Source organism: Balaenoptera borealis (assembly GCF_965194805.1).
Source record: "Balaenoptera borealis genome assembly, chromosome: 2".
NCBI classification, from domain to species: Eukaryota; Metazoa; Chordata; class Mammalia; order Artiodactyla; family Balaenopteridae; genus Balaenoptera; species Balaenoptera borealis.
In genome coordinates this window covers 180,663,914-180,684,358 of record NC_138867.1, presented here as the reverse complement: position 1 = coordinate 180,684,358, position 20,445 = coordinate 180,663,914, and the positions used below count along the sequence as shown (strand labels likewise).

General features: G+C 48.0%; 1 protein-coding gene across 1 annotated transcript in view; it reads left to right on the top strand.

Moving 5' to 3' along the window:
- ACSBG2 (acyl-CoA synthetase bubblegum family member 2) overlaps positions 1 to 15,037 on the top strand; it is a 175,881-nt gene extending 160,844 nt beyond the window's left edge. Inside the window, exons 13-19 of the mRNA XM_082380623.1 lie at positions 3,796 to 3,977; positions 4,110 to 4,343; positions 6,336 to 6,553; positions 8,388 to 8,527; positions 8,616 to 8,862; positions 10,175 to 10,420; positions 12,669 to 15,037. Coding sequence (XP_082236749.1) covers positions 3,796 to 3,977; positions 4,110 to 4,343; positions 6,336 to 6,553; positions 8,388 to 8,527; positions 8,616 to 8,862; positions 10,175 to 10,248 — 1,095 coding nt within the window. The 3' untranslated portion in view covers positions 10,249 to 10,420; positions 12,669 to 15,037. The remainder of the gene's footprint in view (positions 1 to 3,795; positions 3,978 to 4,109; positions 4,344 to 6,335; positions 6,554 to 8,387; positions 8,528 to 8,615; positions 8,863 to 10,174; positions 10,421 to 12,668) is intronic.
- The last annotated feature ends 5,408 nt before the right edge of the window (positions 15,038 to 20,445 follow it).

Below are 20,445 nucleotides of genomic sequence, written 5' to 3'. Positions count from 1 at the left end.
CAAACCAAACGTTTTTGGCAGTAAAATCAGACCTGAATTGATGTGAAGCTATCTGGAGTCTTCATTTTTATCCCACTTATTGGGAATATGTGTTATCTGCAGAAATATTAACATGAAGGATTTCAGCTGGCTTGCCAAGACACCACCATGGGATTCATATAACAAATGAAATAAGCACCATATTACCTTTCTGAAGGCCAGAGAATTCTAAATTCCAGAACACATCTGGCCCCACGGGTTTGAGATAAGGGATTTTGGACCTCTTTTGAAAAACAGCAGTGTCCTAACCACCCTCCAGAGGCAAACTCTCTAGAATTTTCAAGAGATTTACCTCCAGTTTTTAAAAAATATGTAATAATTTTCTTGACTCATGCACTTTTAAATATTATCTATTACTTTTCTATTGCAGTAGGCAAGGATTTAATCCTCTTACACACCCATCTTCACCTGCTTCCCCTTTTCCCATCCTCTCAATGAAAAGACTTCTTAGTTAACGGAGCCATGTAGTTTACTACATGATTACATATCTTGTCTGGTACAACCTTTTGTTTTCCCCAGAGTTAATAGTTGCCTTTCTTTTCCAATTTGGTGGAAGTTTTCTGTATACCTGTCCACAGTTGCTCCATCTCAACTGTCACATGCTTATCAGGATTTTCCAAATGTTCTAATACCTACTGCATTATTTTCCCCTGAGTAGGACTGGTTGTTGTTTTAAGTTGTCCTAGATTGGGCCCCCTAGAAGCAGAACCTGAGATGGGATGGAGATTTTTGTAATTAATTGAGTAGGATCTCTCAGGTGAAAACTGTAAGGGAGTGAGGGGAGCAAGATATGGCAAGGGGAGAAGAGAGGATGTAAGTTCAGCTGGCATGTAAGTGGAATTGCCCTTACGCAAACCAATCCCATGGGAATCTCTGAAGCATGAATGGCACCACAGTTGTACTGCTTTGAGGCAAGGGGTCTGGGCTTTTGTACCCCCATCTCAGAGAGTCATTGGCTATAGGCTTATGCACTCATGCGAGTGCATAACTTCCCAGGCATTTCTGAATAAGGGCAGTTCTCTGAAGAAGAGGGAAGCTGTGGACCATTAGAGATCTGAAGAGGACATCAACAGCAGCTTCTACAAGCTGTCATGCAGGGATATCCCTTCCTCCCACTCCTGTGCTGAATCCTCTGTTTTCTAAAGTCCTTGTGTTCTTTTTTGGGGGTTACCTCTTCATTTAGCTGGAGTTCATCTTTGGTAGGTTTTTCATGTTAAGTAAGTAAAAGAATTCTTGTATGTCCTGACCTTGTAGACTTAACAGAGCCAGAAAAGAACTCTGCACTTTCCTCAGCTACATTCTCTGTATTTGCTTCCTATGATTGCTGGAACAAATTACCACAAAATTTAGTGGCTTAAAACAACATAAATTTATTACCCCACAGTTCTGGAGGTCAGAAGTCTAAAATGGGTCTCAATGGGATAAAACCAAGACATGAGCAGGACTGTGTTCTTTCTGGAAGCTCTTGGGGAGAATTGGTTTCCCTGCCTTTTTTTAGCTTCTAGAGGCTGCCTATGTTCCTTGGCTTGTGGCCTCCTCCTCCATTTTCAAAGCCAGGAGCACATAGCATCTTCAAATCTCTCTCTCTCTTACACACACACACACACACACACCTACCTCTGCTCCCACTGTCACACCTCTCTGATCCTCCTGCTTCCCTCTTACAAGGACCCCTGTGATGACATTGGACCCACCTGGATAATCCAGGATAATCTCCCCTAGGCTAAGTCTTAGGGCCTTTGTAATTCCTTCCAGAGGGCTCATTCTCCTGTTCTTCACGTGGCTGTCTCCTCCATGTCATTTAGTTCCCTGCTTAAATATCTCCTTGACCCCTTTCGGTCACTGTCACATCCCCCATGCTCAGTGTCTGAGACACATTAGACACTCAGTAAATGAATACTTTATTTTCTGGCTGAAAACATAATGTATACACACTCGCCTACAGTGCCTGAGAAGTTCCCAGTCTCCAATATCCTTAGCAATCCCTAATATTGTCAAAAAATTTAAAATTGTCCACCAGGTAACAAAGCTGTCTTAACATTTTTTTTTTTTTTTTTTTTTGGCTGCAACGCGCGGCACGTGGGATCTTAGTTCCCCCACCAGGGATCAAACCCATGCCCCCTGCAGTGGAAGTGCAGAGTCTTAACCACTGGACCCTGGCTTAATATCGTAAGCAACTGCCAGACTGTTTTCAAAGTGGCTGTGTCATTTTACATTCCCAACCAAAAGTGTACGAGAGGTCCAATTTCTCCACATCCTCACCAACACTTGTTTTTTTTTTATTATTATAATTGCCATCCTAGTAGATGCGAAGTGGTATCTCCCATATTAATTTGCATTTCTCAAATGATTAATGGTGGTGAGCAACTTTTCCTGTGCTTATTGGCCGTTTGTATATCTTCTTTGGAAAAATGATCAAATTTTTAACCATTTAAAAATCTGGTTGTATATCTTCTTATTGTTGAATATTAAGGGTTCTTTATACAAATCCTTTATCAAATATTTGATTTGCAAATACTTTCTCCCAGTTCCGTGGCTTGTCTTCTCATTTTCTTACTAGTGTCTTTTGAAAAGCAAAACGTGTTTACCTCTAACGAGTGTTAACTCTCCAATTTACTGATTTTTTTTCTTCCATGCTTCTGTTGTCATTTGTAAGAAATCACTGCCTACTCCAAGGTCACAGAGATTTTCTTCTATGTGTTCTTCTGGAGGGCTTTTAGATTTAGCTCTTACTTTTAGGTCTGTGACCCATTTTGAGGTAATTTTTGTGTTTGGCAAGAAGGCTCTAAGTTAGCTAAGCTCTCATTTGTTTTTTTGTTTGTATACAGATATCCTTTCCTGCATTAAACTGCCTTGGCACTTTTATTGAATGTCAATTGATCATAAATGTGAAGATTCATCTCCAGATTTTCAGGTTTGTTCCACTGAACTTTATGTCTATCCTTACACCAAAACTACACTGACTTTATTTTTCCGGCTTTATGGTAGTATGACTACCTTGTCCCTGTTTACCTGGGACTTTCCCGGTTTCGTAAGTGAAAATCCTACATTCCAGGAACGCCTCCAGTTCTGGGCAAATCAGGACAGTTGATCACCCTACTTTATAATAAGTTTCAAAATCAGGTAATAAGTCCTCTGATTTTGTCCTTCTTTTTCAAAATTGCTTTGGTTATTCCAGATCCTCTGCATTTCCATATAAATCTTAAGATCAGCTTGTCAGTTTGTATGAAATAGCTTGCCTATTTTTGATAGGGATTACATTGAACCTATAGATCAATTTGGGGGAGAATCTTGCATAATACTCCACTGCATTCTTGGGCCACAGTTTCTTTAGCCAATCCCCCATCATTGGCCACGAATTCTGTTTCCATCCTGTTACAAAATGACGCACAAAGAATATCTCACACGTGCTTCTCTGTGTACCGGATCTTTCATTCAGCTGAATTCTGTCACCCACAGAAGTGAAGTTGCCAAGTTGCATTTAAAATGTTAATAATACTGTCACGCTGCCTTCCAAAAACATTTTACCAGTCTGTGCTCTCTACCAAATGCCCAGAGAGAGCATGATAATCTGATTGGCCACTGGCCAGCCAATGGATTGGTTCCCTTGGGTCAGGAGCTCACCCTGGTCCAATAAGCCAAGAGCTGAGCTGAGCTGAGGAGCTCTTGGCTTATTGGACCAGGGTGAGCTGAGCGGCTGAGGAGAGATGGTCATCTGGGTTGCAGGTGTGGCTAACCCAGCTCTGCGCCCTGCAGGGCACTTTGGTCAACACTCTGCAGGAGGTAAAGCCTACCGCCTTCCTGGGGGTGCCCCGAATTTGGGAAAAGATGCATGAGAAGATAAAGGAAACTGTTGGCAAATCTTCAAGCTTGAGGAGAAAGGTGTTTTCGTGGGCAAGAAATATTGGCTTCAAGGTCAACTCAAAAAGGATGCGAGGGTAAGTGGCGGGCTCAGTGGGGCCAGGCGTGGAGGGCAGTGGGTGAGGGGGCTCAGCCTTCTCCAGCTGGGTCCCATCAGCCCCCTTGTGGCTCCATGGCTATAGAGCTCTCCTTGGCATTCATGTTCATAGGGGACATGACACTCCCATGAGCTACCGCATGGCAAAGGCCCTCGTGTTCACCAAAATCAAGAATTCCCTTGGCCTGGATCGCTGCCGCATTTTTATCAGCGGGGCCGCACCCCTCAACCAAGAGACTGCTGAGTTCTTTCTAAGTCTGGACATACCTATAGGTGAGGCGTACGGTATGAGTGAAAGCTCAGGACCCCATTCCACGTCCAGCCCAGAGAACTACAGGATTCTAAGGTACTGGCCTCCCGGGCAGACTCCCGGTCCTCCAGCCACACGGGGTCAAAGGGATGAAGATGGGAGGGTCGACAGGCCTCTGGGCTAAGATGAATCCTGACTTGGTGTCTCCAGAATGACCCCTGTTCTCCAGCCTCCAAGCCCCAAATTTTCATGACCGTGGGAAGCCCCAGTTTGTCCGAGAGCCCATGGACAAAGGGGAAGGGCTCTCAAACATTCTATGGACTCTCCCTATTTGTCATTTGCGAGCTCTGCCTCCAGACGGCCCACCCCAGGCTCACCCACCCAAGGTTCACCTCCCTAGACCTCGGGACCGTTCATCTCCATGGCGCTTTCTCTCAAACACGTCCCCAGGCCCCTCCTGGCTTTCTCCCAAGCTCAGCTCACCTCGGGCTGCAGGATGGAGCCCGGTGATACTGACACAGTGAGAACAACCAAGCCAAGCTCCACGTGGAGTCTGAGAACGGTGTTCCTTCACAGGGCCTCCTGGTTGTGCCCCTCCCTGATCCCCGCCCTGCCACCATATTGCAAGGCTGGCTCTCCTCTCATGCTCGGCCGAGTTCTGGCTGCCTCTGAACTTAGCAAAAAAACTAAATTCAGTCTTCCCAATCTGGCAAAACCATCTCCTGCCTCTTACTTTACCTTGCCCATCAGTTATCTCCCCTTCTCCAGTCCATAATCCCATCTGGGTCTGTTTTCTGCAGAGAACCCAAATGCCCACTGGAGTTTTCTTCCAAAACCAAAGAGTGGTCCTTCCTTAAAAAGTGTTTTTCGCTGTGCAGAATTTTTTTATCTTTACCTGGTTGAACTCATGAAACTTGTATAGCTTCTGAGTTTTTCCATATTCTTAGGAAAGCTTTTTTTTTTTTTTTTTTAAAGATTTAATCTTAATTCTTAAGTTCTGGTGTTCAGAAAGGACCTCTTGTAGATCCTGGAAATGAGACAGCTTGTTGATAAACGTGGAAATCAAGTTAGATTTTTTTTTTTTTTTAGCCACGCGGCATGTGGGATCTTAGTTCCCCAACCAGGGGTCGAACCCGCGTCCCCTGTGGTGGAGTCTTAACCACTCGACCACTGGAGATGTCTCCCTAGAAAAGCTTTTAATGGAGGTCGTAAGGAGGCTCTTTATAAATGTTAAGCTTCACAGGCCTGCCTTCTTTTTCCTCTTACTAAGGGAATACCTACACTTAACCCTAAAACCACTGGCCCTTCTAACTGCCAGTAAAAAAGACCTCAGCAAGGCAGTAAGAAAATCCTTCCTTTTCTGCATCTTAAAACCACCCTCCCGAGTAGTATCACTAGTGAAAGGAATTTCACAAAAATCCAGATATCAGCTGGTGCTACTCTGTCTTGTGGAAGTAACTTTAACCTCTAAAGAGATTCTAGTTGGTTGACTTACTTAAAATCAGCTGTCCTGGTCATTGCGTTTAGGTCGACATACCTGTTTTCTGGAGGGGGTTTTGTTGTTTCCTTTTTTTTTTGGCCGTGCCATGTGGCTTGTGGGATCTTAGTTCCCTGACCAGGGATTGAACCTGGGCCCTCATCAGTGAAAGCGTGGAGTGCTAACCACTGGACCACAGGGGACTTCCCTGTTGCTGTTTTTAACCCGGGAGCTGTTCGTCCTTCTCCTATTTATGTGAAGATAAAAACAATCTAGATTCACTTTGCTGTACACCTGAAACTAACAACTATACTCCAATAAAAATTTTTTATTAATTCCCAAAAATAATAATAATAAAACAATCTACAACTCTGCTGGGTTTCCCAGTTCACCAAGTGTTTGGGAAGTTGGCTCACTTGATTGAACAAGCCCTCCCTCCACTCGGCCAACACCCCTCGTGCCCACCGGGCCCTGGGGAGGGTGCAGCAGCAGCTTCCAGCCCAGGCCAGCTGGGCAGAGTGTTAGGAGCCTGGGCCACAGACCCAGGCCGACCTGGGTGGGTGACCTCGTCTCCCCGAGCCTCAGATTTCCTCCCTCCTGTGCCCTGGCAGCTCCGGCAAAGTCATGACTGGGTGTAAGAACATGCTGTACCAGCAGACCAAGGACGGCGTTGGGGAAATCTGCCTCTGGGGCCGGCACGTCTTCATGGGCTACCTGGAGAGGGAGGACGCGACCACGGAGGCCATCGACGAGGAGGGCTGGCTCCACTCTGGGGACCTGGGCCACATGGACAACCAGGGCTTCCTCTTTATCACGGGCCGCATCAAAGGTACTGGGGATGGGCTCTGCAGGGGCCTCCTGTGAGCAGGCTCACCTTGAATGTTGAAGGCTCCTAGGCCCCGCCTTTCAGGGGGCGGGGCTCACACTGATGTACAGGGACACCCCAGTCCGTGCACCCCAGCTCTGTCCCTGTGCCCAGCGTTTGGCCCTCGGCAGGACGGAGCCAGAAAAGAAGCCCATTCTGGGCCTGAAACCTCTGTTCCCTCCCCTGCCATTTGAGGATAACGATAACTACAGAGTTGTAACGATTCAGTGAGGATTAAATGAAATGATGTAGAACAGGGATCAGTCAACTTTTCCCATAAAGGGCCCACGCGTAAATATTTTGGATTTGCAGGACACAGGGTCTCTGTCGTAGCTGCTCCACTTGGCCGTTGTGGTACAAAAGCAGCAGCAGACGATGTGCAGACCGATGGTCATGGCTGTTTGCCAACACAAATGTCACAGGATTTTCACGTGTCACGGATATTATTCTTCTTTGGATTTCCTTCCGACCATTAAAAAATGTGAAAGCCCTTTTTAGCTCGTGGCCATACAAAGACAGGCGGAAGGTGGGATTTAGCCCACAGGCTGGAGTTTACCAACCTCTGAGGGAGACCATTTGGCATGGAGCCTGACATAGGCAGTACCTATACAATAAGAGGGCTATGTTAGCATTATTTCCATGATAAGCAACAGAAAACCCTTCTTAAGCAGGTTTGAGTGAAAAAGTGATGCTATTGGCTCAAAACCAGCAAAGTCCAGAAGGTCATGCTTCCGGCATGGCTGGATCCAGGTGCCAAAATGACATCACAAGGAATCTCTTTATCCTTCTGTTACCATGTTGTCCTCTGTGTTGATGCCATTCTTAAAGAGCCTTTTCCAACTTGGTGACTAGATGGTTGCCAACAGTCTAGGTTCATCCTAACACCCAAGGGATGAGTAAGAGTGTATTATTCCCAACAGTGTCGGCAAGTTTTAGGCCTGATTCTCGCTGGATCTTCTTGAGTCACTATCACATCTCAGATTGAATCACTGTAGAGGATGGAATATGCCGACTGGTCAGACCTGGTCACATGCTCACCCCCCCCGAAAACCACATAAAGATGGAGAGTAGCTCCCTAAAGAAACCCAAAGGAGTCGTCACTGGGCAGACGATATCAGAGATGTCCATCATGGGATCAAACTGATTATTACTAGTGCTGTAACGACCTCAGCGAGGGTGACTGTGAGATCATGGGATGGGAGGGACAGAGTTTGGGTGGGTGGCACAGGAAGTAGCAAGCATCCCAGGATGAAAGAACAAGTAAAGATTGTGTCTGGGGCAGGAGGAGGGGCTCTTGAAGAATTTCAGAGGCAGCGAGAGAAAGTGACACAACTCTTTTAGAGCTTGCCAAAATTAGGGATGCTACACCCCCCCCCCAGGGAGAGCGGGGACTTAAGGTCTTTGGGAGTTGCCAAATGATGGGAAAAGGAGGAACCAGAGAGACAGGGTGTGGTCAGAAGCACCTATCTTCCAAGCAAGACATGCTGGAGGGCCTGGAGCAGGGCATGGGGGACCAAGAAACAGGCAAGGAGTTCGTAAGACGCTGTCCAAGTGGAATGCCCAGGACTTGGATGCTTCATGGAAATCTGAAGGTGGGGGATGAAGGGCAGAGTGGCTTTGGGTCTGCGGCCTGGAGAAGGCCAGAGAGAGTCCTGGCCATGGGCGGAGGTCCTCCTCTGCTTCTGGGGTTTTCTAGGTGAGTGGTCATTGGTGCCAACCTCTGTCCCCTCTGATCCACAGGGGGCAGGGCTTTTGGACTGTCATGGTTGAACCCACCCCCAGCCATGCTTTGTTTCAGAAATTATCATCACTGCTGGCGGCGAGAATGTGGCCCCCATTCCCATCGAGAATCTGGTTAAGGAGAAGATTCCCATCATCAGTAACGCCATGTTAGTGGGAGATAAGGCCAAGTTTCTAGGTGTCCTCCTGACGCTGAAGGTAACGGGGGTGTTCTAGGCGGGAGGAATCCGCTTCTTGGTCCTCAGAGACGGGTGATAGGCGTTGTGACAGGGGTGTCTCGGGGCAGTGTGAGGTCGACAAGACGACTGGAGAGCCGCTGGACAGACTGACCTGGGAGGCCATCAGGTTCTGCCGGGATGCAGGCAGCCAGGCGTCCACCGTGTCCGAGATCTTGGAGCTGCGAGACCCCTTGGTCTACACGGCCATCCAGAAAGGCATAAATGCCGTGAATCAGTGTGCCATCTCCGACGCGCAGAAGATTCAGAAGTGGGTCATCTTGGAGAAGGACTTTTCCATCAGTGGCGGGGAGCTAGGTGAGTGGCCTGGAGAGCCGGTGGCCTTGAAACTTGGAGGCTGGTCCCTTGCTAGCGTCCAGGGCCACTGTGGGCTCTGAGGAGACGCGTCTTTTTTTCTGGGAGTCAGAGTGTCTGTGGGACCAGCCGTGGACCGGGAGGGGGATGCGGCCGCCTCCAGCTAACTGGTGTCCATCTCCCCCCGGCCACACACACACACACACACACACGCGCACACACAAACACATGCACATGCACACAGACACGCACACGCACGCGCGTGCACACACACACACGCACGCGCACACACACACACACACACACACGCACGCGCAGCCCCTTCTCCCCAGGGCCTTTGCACCTGCTGCTCCCTCTGCCCGGACTGCTCTTCCCCCTCAATTCTTTGCCCGAAAGGCTCCTTCTCATTGTCCGGGTCTCACCCTAAAGGCCACTTCCTGAGAGCAGCCTTCCCTGACCATCCCGGCTAAAGCAGCTTGCCGCCCCCCCTAACACACTGACCCTACAGTCCACCGTCACACCTACTGTACTGCCCTGTCTTCTTGCTTCCCTAATATGTCAGGGTCTGAAACTACCCTACATATTAGTTTAGCTTTGCCTGTCTCCCCGCCGAGAGGGGAGGGGTCGGGGTGGGGGGGTCTTGCCTTCCCCTGAGGTCCCCCCAGGGGCTTGCTTTCAGCACTCGGCTGTACTTCCACAGCGTGGACCGCAGGGAGCTGGGAGCATGGCGAGCGTGCAGCCTTCAACAACCTGGGTTCAAATCCTGTGCCCGCCACATGAGTAGTGACTTGTCCCTCCGAACCCTGGCCTTTTTATTTACGAGCTGGAAATGCGATCCAGGGTCGGGGGTGGGGGGGTGTGTCTAGGACACCTGGAGGGAAGCCCGCACCCCCTGGTGACCGGAGCCTACACGGCATCCTGGGCTGTGGATGAAAGAAGTCTCAAGTGGGAGCGTTCGCCCCGCCATGCACTTGCTGGGTGACCTTGGAGCAGCTGGCCCTGAGCCTCAGCTATAAAATCGGGGGGTCGGGGGGGGTCCCTCCGCGGTTGGGTGCAGCATCCCTGTCAGGCACAGAGCTCACTGCGCTCCCCACCTGCCAGCTCACGGAATCCTCACCGCGGCCCAAGGACAAGGCGGGGGCGGGGAGGGGTCCTCTCATCCCGCGGATGGCAAAGCGGGTGCCCCCAGGAGGTCAAGGGCACAGCCAGCCACCAGCCCAGCCCCAGCCATGAGACCCTGTCTCCTGGGCACGCCCGGGGCACGTGGACTCTTATTGCATCCCCACGTCTGAACTGGTTTCTCCTTTCTCGGCAGGTCCAACGACAAAGATTAAGAGACATTCCATAATACAGAAATACAAAAACCAAATCGACAACTTCTATCAGTGACGTCATTGGCAGAGCTGCTCCCGGCTGCCCCGATGGCGAGACCGGCTTCGCTGGGCCGTGCCGCAGATGAGGCCAACACAGCTGGTCCCCCCGAGCGGCAGGCAGGTCCCTGAGCAGAACCGCAGAGGCCTCGTGCGCACACGCACCCACGCGCGGCTGCCGCAGCTTCTAGGTAGTGTCTGCCCTCAACTAACGCTCTACCTGGGTCCCGGCAGGGCATGCAAACTCCCTCCTGCTCGGCCGCCAACTCTGTTAGCTGTTCTTCCTGCCTTTTCCACTTGCCTCGTAGAGGCAGGGAGCAGGGCAGCCTTCCCATCCAGGACCGGAGCTTCTGGTGAAATGCCCAAATGTTTCATTGTGGCTTATCTGGAGAAGCCCTTTTGTCAAAAACTGTGGGTGGGGGACTTCCCTGGTGGCGCAGTGGTTAAGAATCCGCCTGCCAATGCAGGGGACACGGGTTCGAGCCCTGGTCTGGGAGGATCCCACATGCCACAGAGCAACTAGGCCCATGAGCCACAACTACTGAGCCCTCCTGCCACAACTACTGAGCCCGCGAGCCACAACTACTGAGCCCGCATGCCACAGCTACTGAAGCCTGCGTGCCTAGAGCCCGTGCTCCGCAACAAGAGAAGCCACTGCGACGAGAAGCCCGCGCACCTCAACGAAGAGTAGCCCCCGCTCACTGCAACTAGAGAAAGCCTGTGCACAGCAACGAAGACCCAACACAGCCATAAATAATAAAAATAAATTAATTAATTATTTTTTTAAAAAATTAATTTATTTTTGGCTGTGTTGGCTCTTCGTTCCTGTGCGAGGGCTTCCTCCAGTTGTGGCAAGTGGGGGCCACTCTTCATCGCAGTGCACGGGCCTCTCACTATCGCGGCCTCTCTTGTTGCGGAGCACAGGCTCCAGACGCGCAGGCTCAGTAGTTGTGGCTCACGGGCCTAGTTGCTCCGCGGCATGTGGGATCTTCCCAGACCAGGGCTTGAACCCGTGTCCCCTGCATTGGCAGGCAGATTCTCAACCACTGCGCCACCAGGGAAGCCCTAATTAATTAATTTAAAAAAAAAAAACAAAACTGTGGGTGGGAGAAGTTCTACTGGCCGGGAACCCAAGGAATGAGGTGTGTCGACCCACCCCGGGGGGTAAAGGACTGAGACTTGAGCTCCTCCCACCCACCCCTCTTCTCCTCCTTTTCCCCCAAGTCTTTTTCACAGGGAGCCCTGATGACATCCGGAGTCACTGATAGGATTTTGGAAGCCCAGCTAGAGGCACAGTGCAGGCAGAGAGGAGGATGCAGCTTCGGTTGTCCCAAGGGTCACCTGTAACCCTTTCGTGGTCAAATCATTCTCTTCTGATGCTCGCAGCCTACCCACCTGTATTAGTTTCCTAGAACTACCACAGGACAAAGTTCCACAGACTAGGGTACTTAAACAACAGGAATTTCTTTTCTCAAGGTTCTGGAGGCTGCGAGTCTCCAAGGTCAAGGTGTCAGCTGGGTTGGTTCCTTCTCAGTCCCTCGCCTTTGCCTGTAGACGGCTGTTTTCTCCCTGCATCGGTGTCCAAATTTCCCCTTCTTATAAAGACACATGTCCTATTGGATTAGGGTCCACCCTAATGATCTCATTTTAACTTGATGACCTCCGTAAAGACCCCATCTCCAAAGACACTCCCATCCTGAGGTCCTGGGTATGAGGACTTCAACATACGAATTTGCAGAGGGGAACACAATCCAGCCCATGACACCACCGTATCCAGTTTCTTTTCTTCATTGTTAACCAATTTAACTCCTCCACACCTTCGTTTGTCAAAGTGCTGCGGGTGAACCCAGCAGCCAAACACATCACATTCATCGTTCCACGTCTTTTGCAAGATTTCAGATTTCACTTTGCGGTTGGGTAAGAGATCATCCGACACTGACGTGGGGGTGGGAGGTGGACCCTCTCTGCACCTGTGCTGTCCAGTATGGCAGCCACTGGCCCATAATGTGGCCCATCTGAACTGAGATGTGCTGTGGGTATAAAACCCACACTGGGCTTCCAAGTCGGGGTACGAAATACAGAACATACAACACCTTATTCATATTTTAAAGTATTGACTGAATGTTGGAATGATGCTCTTTGGGACATACCGGGTTACATTAAATATAGCACCTAAGTCAATTTCACCAGTTCCTTTTTTGTGTGGCTATTAGAAATTTTTAAATTACCTCGGTGGCTCATGGGATACTTCTCCTGGAGAGTGCCACTCTAAAGTTCATTGGAGAGGGATTCCATTTTTTTTTTTTTCTCATTTCTAAGGGGATCCGTTCATTCTGGAATATTTCCATCTTACAGTACCTTGTGGGGTCTCAGGGAATGAACATATAATACATGTACCAAGGATCCCCATGTGATAACTTGTCTTTCTCTTTTCTCTAGCCTCCAAGAGGAAGACCCCATCGCGACGTGATTTGCTGCTCTGGGCAGGGACTTGAGTCTCTCGTGTTTTTAAGAAGTCAGATTCCCTATGAGTCAGTCTCTTCATCATCCACCTGTTGAAGAGGTACCCCCTCTCAGACCTGCCATGCCTCTTGAAGCAACAGGGCCATCACAGATCTTTGAATTCCCATGAACCTTCAGGGCGTGATCCTGGGAAAGCTGATGGGGAGGTCTCTGAAGAACTGCCTGTTTAAAAGAAAGATTTGACCTTGTGGGCTCCAACTGGCTTTTTTTCCTCTTCAGAGGATTGACTTGAGACATCAGAGAAGAAAAGCTTTCACACGTTTGAAGAAGAACTGGGCCCCCGAACCTACTTGCCTTCCTGGGAGCAACTTGAAAACCCTTCCACTAAGTTCTGACAATAAAGCACTTCAGCACCCCGTGTTCTGATTTTTGGCCAGATGCGAACATCTTGTCCTTTGTTGAGAAGCTCAGACTGTAAAATCAGTTCTGGGTTCAAATTCTGACTGGCTGTGTGAGTTCAACCTTCTGAGTCTTGGGAGGGGACGTTATCTGTAAAAACAGACCCCCATCTCACAGGGTGGCCATGGAGGTGCATCAAGACGACCAAAAGAGGGCAGTGTCTGATGCCCCAAAGCCCCTCACATGTGTCAACAGTGATCATCACAGCACCCCGTTGGTCCCAGTTAACAGCTGGGATTCTTTTTTTTTAATATAAATTAATTAATTTATTTATATTTTATTTTTGGCTGCATTGTGTCTTCGTTGCTGCGTGTGGGCTTTTCTCTAGTTGTGGCGAGTGGGGGCTACTCTTGCGGTGTGCAGGCTTCTCATTGCGGTGGCTTCTCTTGTTGCGGAGCACGGGCTCTAGGCGAGAGGGCTTCAGTAGTTGTGGCTCGTGGGCTCAGTAGTTGTGGCTTGCGGGCTCTAGAGTGCAGGCTCAGTAGTTCTGGCCCGCGGGCTTAGTTGTTCCGCGGCACGTGGGATCTTTCCGAACCAGGGCTCGAACCCGTGTCCCCTGCATTGGCAGGCGGATTCTTAACCACTGGGCCACCAGGGAAGTCCAGCAGCTGTGATTCTTGATGAATTCCATCTTTTGGGAAAAGTGAGTTTGCTGTTGTCTTAAGGTCCAAGACAGCAGCAGTTTGAAAGAAGACAGAGCTTTCTTCCTCTCTCATCCAACAGTCCGTGTACGGACAGACCAAAGCTGATACTGCACGCCCACAGCATCTGGCCCTGAAAGAGTATCGGTGGGAGGAGCAGGGAGGGACAGCCCATCAGGACAGGAGGAAGAAAACTTTCAGTGTCCCTTAAGGTTCTAGATATCCAGAGGCACCCCTTCTCTTTTAGTTTCAAACATCAAATTATAAATCGATCAGAAATGTATGAAGACATTCTCCTCGCAAAAAGCATTTGACGCAGATAAGGCTAAAGCCCTCCTCCTCAATTTGGTAAGTTTTTATGTTTTTTAATATGTAAGTATAGTCGACCCTCTTTATTTGCAGGCTCCATATTTACAAGTTTGCCTGTTCACTAACATTATTTGTAACCCCCCAAATTAACGCCTGTGGTGCTTTTGTAGTCACCTCTGGAAATGCGCAGAGCACTGGCAAATTTTAATGACCCAACGTGCACGTTCACGGCTGAAGGTCAAACAAGGTGCCTCCTTGCTTCGGCTCAGACTATGAACGCATGTCTTTTGGGGGTCTATTTAGTGCTATGTTTTTTTTGCATTTTTGTTGGTGATTTCACTGTTGAAAATGGCCCCCAAGTACAGTGCTGAAGTACTGACTAGTGGTCTTGAGTACAAGAAGGCTGTGAGGTGCCTTATGGAAAAATTATACACGTGTTAAATAAGCTCCATTCAGGCATGAATTATAGTGCTGTTGGCCATGAGTTCAATGCTAGTGAATCATCAATATATCTTAAGGTGTCCCCAAACAAAAATACACATTACACAAGGTACGTACTGATCAGCAGATAAAAATGTTGTGACCGGGGAGGGGGATCCCGGTGGTGGAGTAGGAGGATGCCGAGCTCACCTCCCCCCCCAAACTCATCAAAAATACATCTACATGTGGGACAGTTCTCACAGCAAACCGGCTGGAAACTGACAGAAGAACCCCTATACAACCAAAGCTGCAAGAAAGATCTCTATATAACTGGGTTGGACAAGAAAGAAAAAAAAAAAAGCATCAGGACAGGACCGGCAACCCTGGGAAGGATCTGTAAGGACGAGAAGGTCCACACGGGCAGACCCTCGCCCTGGGGAGCCCCACCGCCTGCTGGGAAACTCGCTGGGACAGACAGAGGGGCTGGAGAAGCCCAGACTCCGCTCACGAGGAGTGCCTGCGTGCCGGCTTGCTAACAGTCAGGGTGGGGAGAGACAATCAGAGGGCTGGCGGCTGCCGCCTCGCTGCACTTCCCCAATCCGAAGGACCCAGTGTCCTGGCCTCACACACTCCACCACAGTGCCTGGTGTGAGATCCGGGCGGAGATTCAGTCTAGCTGCGCAGAGACAGACCGGGGCGCCTGGGGGGTGATCCGGGCCAAACCACAGAGACCACTGTCCGCACACGCACAGGAGCGGCGGATGGAACTGGGCGGACACTGTCAGCGTGCACGCCGGGCGGGGCCACAAATATTCACAGCCATGAAGCACTGAGTCTCGGGCAGACAGGCCCTGGAAGAGGACTTGATCTAGCTGCAGGGGACATCCCAGAAGGCCTGGGTCTCATCCAGGGGGGGGAATCGTGGAGCCCACCGTCAGCACGCACACGGCAAGGGGGGTCTGGCATTGTCGGCGTGCACACCGAATGGCGCCACGGAAACAGAGCGGCTGGGCGCTGAGTCTCAGGCAAAAAGGCCCTGGGCAGGAGTTAGGTGGTGATTCGTTTCCAGCGGGAGCGCCCCAGCTCCACCCACTCTACACAGCAGCTTGGAGTCAGATCTGGGGCGGACAGGTCTTGGGAGAGGCCTGCCACGAGGCAGCCCAGGTCTACTCCACGACATAGCCCGGCACTAGGTCTGGGATGAACACGATGGAGAAACGGATGTGACCTTGGGCTGCTCTGGGCATCGCTGTGACCACACGGGCCTCACGTGCTTCAGCGGTCACCTCCTGGAGGGCAGGTACTCAAGGGCACGGGAGCCTCATCAAACCCAACCCTCAGGACTTCTACCCCAACAACTGGGGAGCAGACCCCACCCCGGCAGGGTGGTGACGGCCGTGGAGCCAAGAGGAAGCCCTGCCCAACACCCAGCACAGGCTCTGGATACCACAACACCAAGCAAACCCCCTATCAAGGGGGTAGCTGCCAGCACACCCCGGGGAAAGATGTGGTTGGCGTCCATACCAAAACCAGCCCTTGGGCCAAAAGTACTGGACTCAACACAGTCTACACAGGGACGCTCCCACAGAAAAACTCCCCTTCAAGACCACAGTAGATAATGTTTCTCCTAAATTCATGGAGACAGAGAAACTTAAACAAAATGAAAAAGCAGAGGAACTACTCCCAATTGAAAGAATGAGAGAAATCCCCTGAAAGAACAAATAATCAAGTAGATGTCACCAGTCTACTAGACCCCAAGTTCAAGAAAAAGGTAATAAAAATGTTAAAGGAATTACGAAATATTATTAACAGAAATGCAGATCCCTGTAACAAGGAAGTAGAAACTATAAAGATGAACCAGTCAAAATTAGACAATTCAACTGGTGAGATAAAAAGCAATCTAGAAGCAATGACTAGCAGACAAAATGACACAGAAGAACATATAAGTGATCTAGAAGACAGAATAATGGAAATCACCCAATCAGAACAACAGACTGAAAGACAAATTAAAAAAATGAAGATGACATAAGAGCTCTAAGGGATAATATAAAGCATGCCAACCTATGCATAATAGGGGTTTCAGAAGGAGAAGAGAAAGGGATCGGAAATGTATTTGAAGAAATTATGACAGAAAACTTCCCAAGCCTAAAGAAGGAAACAGATATCCAGGTATAGAAAGCGCAGAGGGTCCAAACAAGCTGAACCCAAATAGGCACACACAAAGACATACCATAATTAAAATGGCCAAAGTTAAAGATAAAGAGAAGATTCGAAAGACAGCAAGAAAAAAACAGAGTCAGTTATAAGGGAACCCCCATAAGACTATCAGATGAATTCTCTGCAGAAACTTTGCAGGCCAGAAGGGAGTGGCATGATGCACTCAAAGTCCTGAAAGGGAAAAACCTGCAACTTAGGATACTCTACCCAGTAAGGTTGTCATTTAAAATAGAGGGAGGAACTTCCCTGGTGGCGCAGTGGTTAAGAATCCACCTGCCAATGGAGGGGACACGGGTTCAATCCCTGGCCCGGGAAGATCCCACATGCTGTGGAGTAGCTAAGCCCGTGCGCCACAACTACTGAGCCTGTGCTCTAGAGCCCACGAGCCACAACTACTGAAGCCCATGCGCCTAGAGCCCGTGCTCCACAACAAGAGAAGCCACCGCAGTGAGAAGCCCACGCACCGCAACAAAGAGTAGCCCCTGCTCACTGCAACTAGAGAAAGCCTGCAGGCAGCAACAAAGACCCAACGCAGCCAAAGATAAAAAAATAAATAAATTTATTTTTAAAAAATAAAAAATAACAAAATAAAATAGAGGGAGAGGGACCTCCCTGGCGGTCCAGTGTTTAAGACTCCACGCTTCCACTGCAGGGGACACGGGTTTGATCCCTGGTTGGGGAACTAAGATCCCGCATGCTGCATGGTGTGGCCAAAAATAAAGAAAAACAAAATAGGAGAGATAAAGGATTTCTCAGACAAGCAAAAGCTAAATAAAAGAATTCAGCAATACTAAACATACCCTAAAAGAAATATTGAAAGAGCTTCTTTAAATAGAAAGGAAACAAGACTCTATAAGAAAGGGAAAATCACAATAGGAAAGGCAGATATAGAAAAGGATTGAAAATCATTTAAACCAGTATACAGATTTTTAAAAAATCAAAAAATTTTGTAGAAGTGATTCTAACTACAATTAACAGCAAAAGAAAAAGCATGAAGACGTAACATGGGACATCAAAATCACAAAATGTGGGGGAGGGGAGTATAAAAATGTAGATCCTGTAGAATGTGTTTGAACTTGTATGACTATCAGTTTAAAACAAGTAGATACAGTTATGGGTCAACATACTTGAAATCCAGGGTAACCACAAATCAAAAACATAGACTCACAAAAAAACAAAAAGAAAGGAACTCAAGCGTTCCCCCCCCCATACATAAAATCCCCATCAAACCAAAAAAGGAAAAACAAAAAGAAGACAAAATGAACAAAAAACTACAAAAACAACCGGAAAACAAGGTTTAAAATGGCAGTTAAGTACATACCTATTAATAATTATTTAATTTTTTAAATTTAATTTTTATTGGAGTATGGTTGCTTTACAATGTTGTGTTAGCCTCTACTGCACAACAGAATGAATCAGCCACACACATACAGATATCCGCTCTCTTTTGGGCTTCCCTCCCATTTAGGTTACCACAGTGCATTTCAGTAGAGTTCCGCCGTGCTATACAGTATGTTCCCATCAGTTGTCTATTTTATACATAGTATCAATAATGTATATGTGTCAATCCCAGTTTCCCAATTCCTCCTACCCCACCCCTTTCCCCCTTGGTATCCATACATTTGTCCTCTACGTCTGTGTCTAATAATTACTTTAAATGTCAATGGACTAAATACTATAATCAAAAGACACAGAGTCACAGACTGGGTAATAAAACAAGAACCTACAATATGCTGCCTACAAGAGACCCACTTAAGGGCAAAAGACACACACAGATTGAAAGTGAAGAGATAGGGGGCTTCCCTGGTGGTGCAGTGGTTGGGAGTCTGCCTGCCAATGCAGGGGACACGGATTCAATCCCTGGTCTGGGAGGATCCCACATGCCACAGAGCAACTAAGCCCGTGCGCTACAACTACTGAGCCTGCGCTCTACAGCCCGCGAGCCACAGCTACTGAGCCCCCGTGCCACAACTACTGAAGCCCGCATGCCTAGAACCCATGCTCTGCAACAAGAGAAGCCACCACAATGAGAAGCCCGTGCACCACAACAAAGAGTAGCCCCCGCTCGCCGCAACCAGAGAAAAGCCCGCAGGCAGCAACAAAGACCCAACGCAGCCAAAAAAAATAAATAAATAAGAAAGTGAAGGGATGGAAAAAGACATTTCATGCAAATGGAAACGACAAGAAAGTGGGTGTAGAATACACATATCAGACAAAGTAGACTTTATCTTTTTTTAAATTTAATTTTATTTATTTTTTTATACAGCAGGTTCTTACTAGTCATCCATTTTATACACATCAATGTATACATGTCGATCCCAATCTCCCAATTCATCACCCCTGCCGCTTTCCCTCTTGCTGTCCATACGTTTTTTCTCTACTTCTGTGTCTCAGTTTCTGCCCTGCAAACCGGTTCATCTGTACCATTTTCTAGGTTCCACATATATGCGTTAATATACGATATTTGCTTTTCTCTTTCTGACTTACTTCACTCTGTATGACAGTCTCTAGATGCATTCATGTCTCTACAAATGACCCAATTTCATTCCTTTTATGGCTGAGTAATATTCCATTGTATATATGTACCACATTTTCTTTATCCATTCGTCTGTCAATGGGCATTTAGGTTGCTTCCATGACCTGGTTACAAAATAGACTTTAAAACAAAGTCCACAAAGAATAACAATGAAGAATGTTATAGATGACAAAAGGACCAAAACAAGAGAGGATATTACGTTCGTTAACATATATGCACCCACCGTAGGAGCACTTACATATATAAAAACAAATACTAATAAACATAAAAGGAGAAAGTGACAGGAATACAATAATAGTAGGAGACTTTAACACCCCACTGACATCAATGGACAGATCTTCCAGACAGAAAATCAATAAGGCAACAGAGGTCCTAAATGATGATACAATAGACCAGTTGGACTTAAATGATGTCTACAGGATACTACATCCAAAAAGAAAAAAAAAACACAGAATACACATTCTTTTCAAGTGATCATTGAACGTTCTCTAGGAGACCACATAGTAGGTTACAAAACAAGCCTCAGCAAATTTAAGAGGATAGAAATTATTTCAAGCATCTTCTGACTACAATGGTATGAAACTAGAAATCAACCACAGAAAGAAAAAGCGGAAAAGAACAAACACATGGAAACTAAACAACATGCTGCTAAAAAACCAATGGGTCGGGCTTCCCTGGTGGCGCAGTGGTTGAGAATCTGCCTGCTAATGCAGGGGACACGGGTTCGAGCCCTGGTCTGGGAAGATCCCACATGCCACGGAGCAGCTGGGCCCGTGAGCCACAACTACTGAGCCTGCGCGTCTGGAGCCTGTGCCCCGCAACGGGAGGGGCCGCGATAGTGAAAGGCCCACGCACCGCGATGAAGAGCGGTCCCCACACCGCGATGAAGAGTGGCCCCCACTTGCCGCAACTAGAGAAAGCCCTCGCACGAACCGAAGACCCAGCACAGCCAAAAATAATAAAATAAATAAATAAAAATAAAAAAGTAGCTATAAAAAAAAAAAAAAACCCAATGGGTCAACAATGAAATCAAAGAAGAAATCAGAAAATATCTAAAGACAAGTGAAAATGAAAACACAACCTTACAAAATCTATGGGATGCAGCAAAAGCAATTCTAAGAGGGATGTTCATAGCAATACAAGTCTTCCTCAAGAAACAAGAAAAAAAATC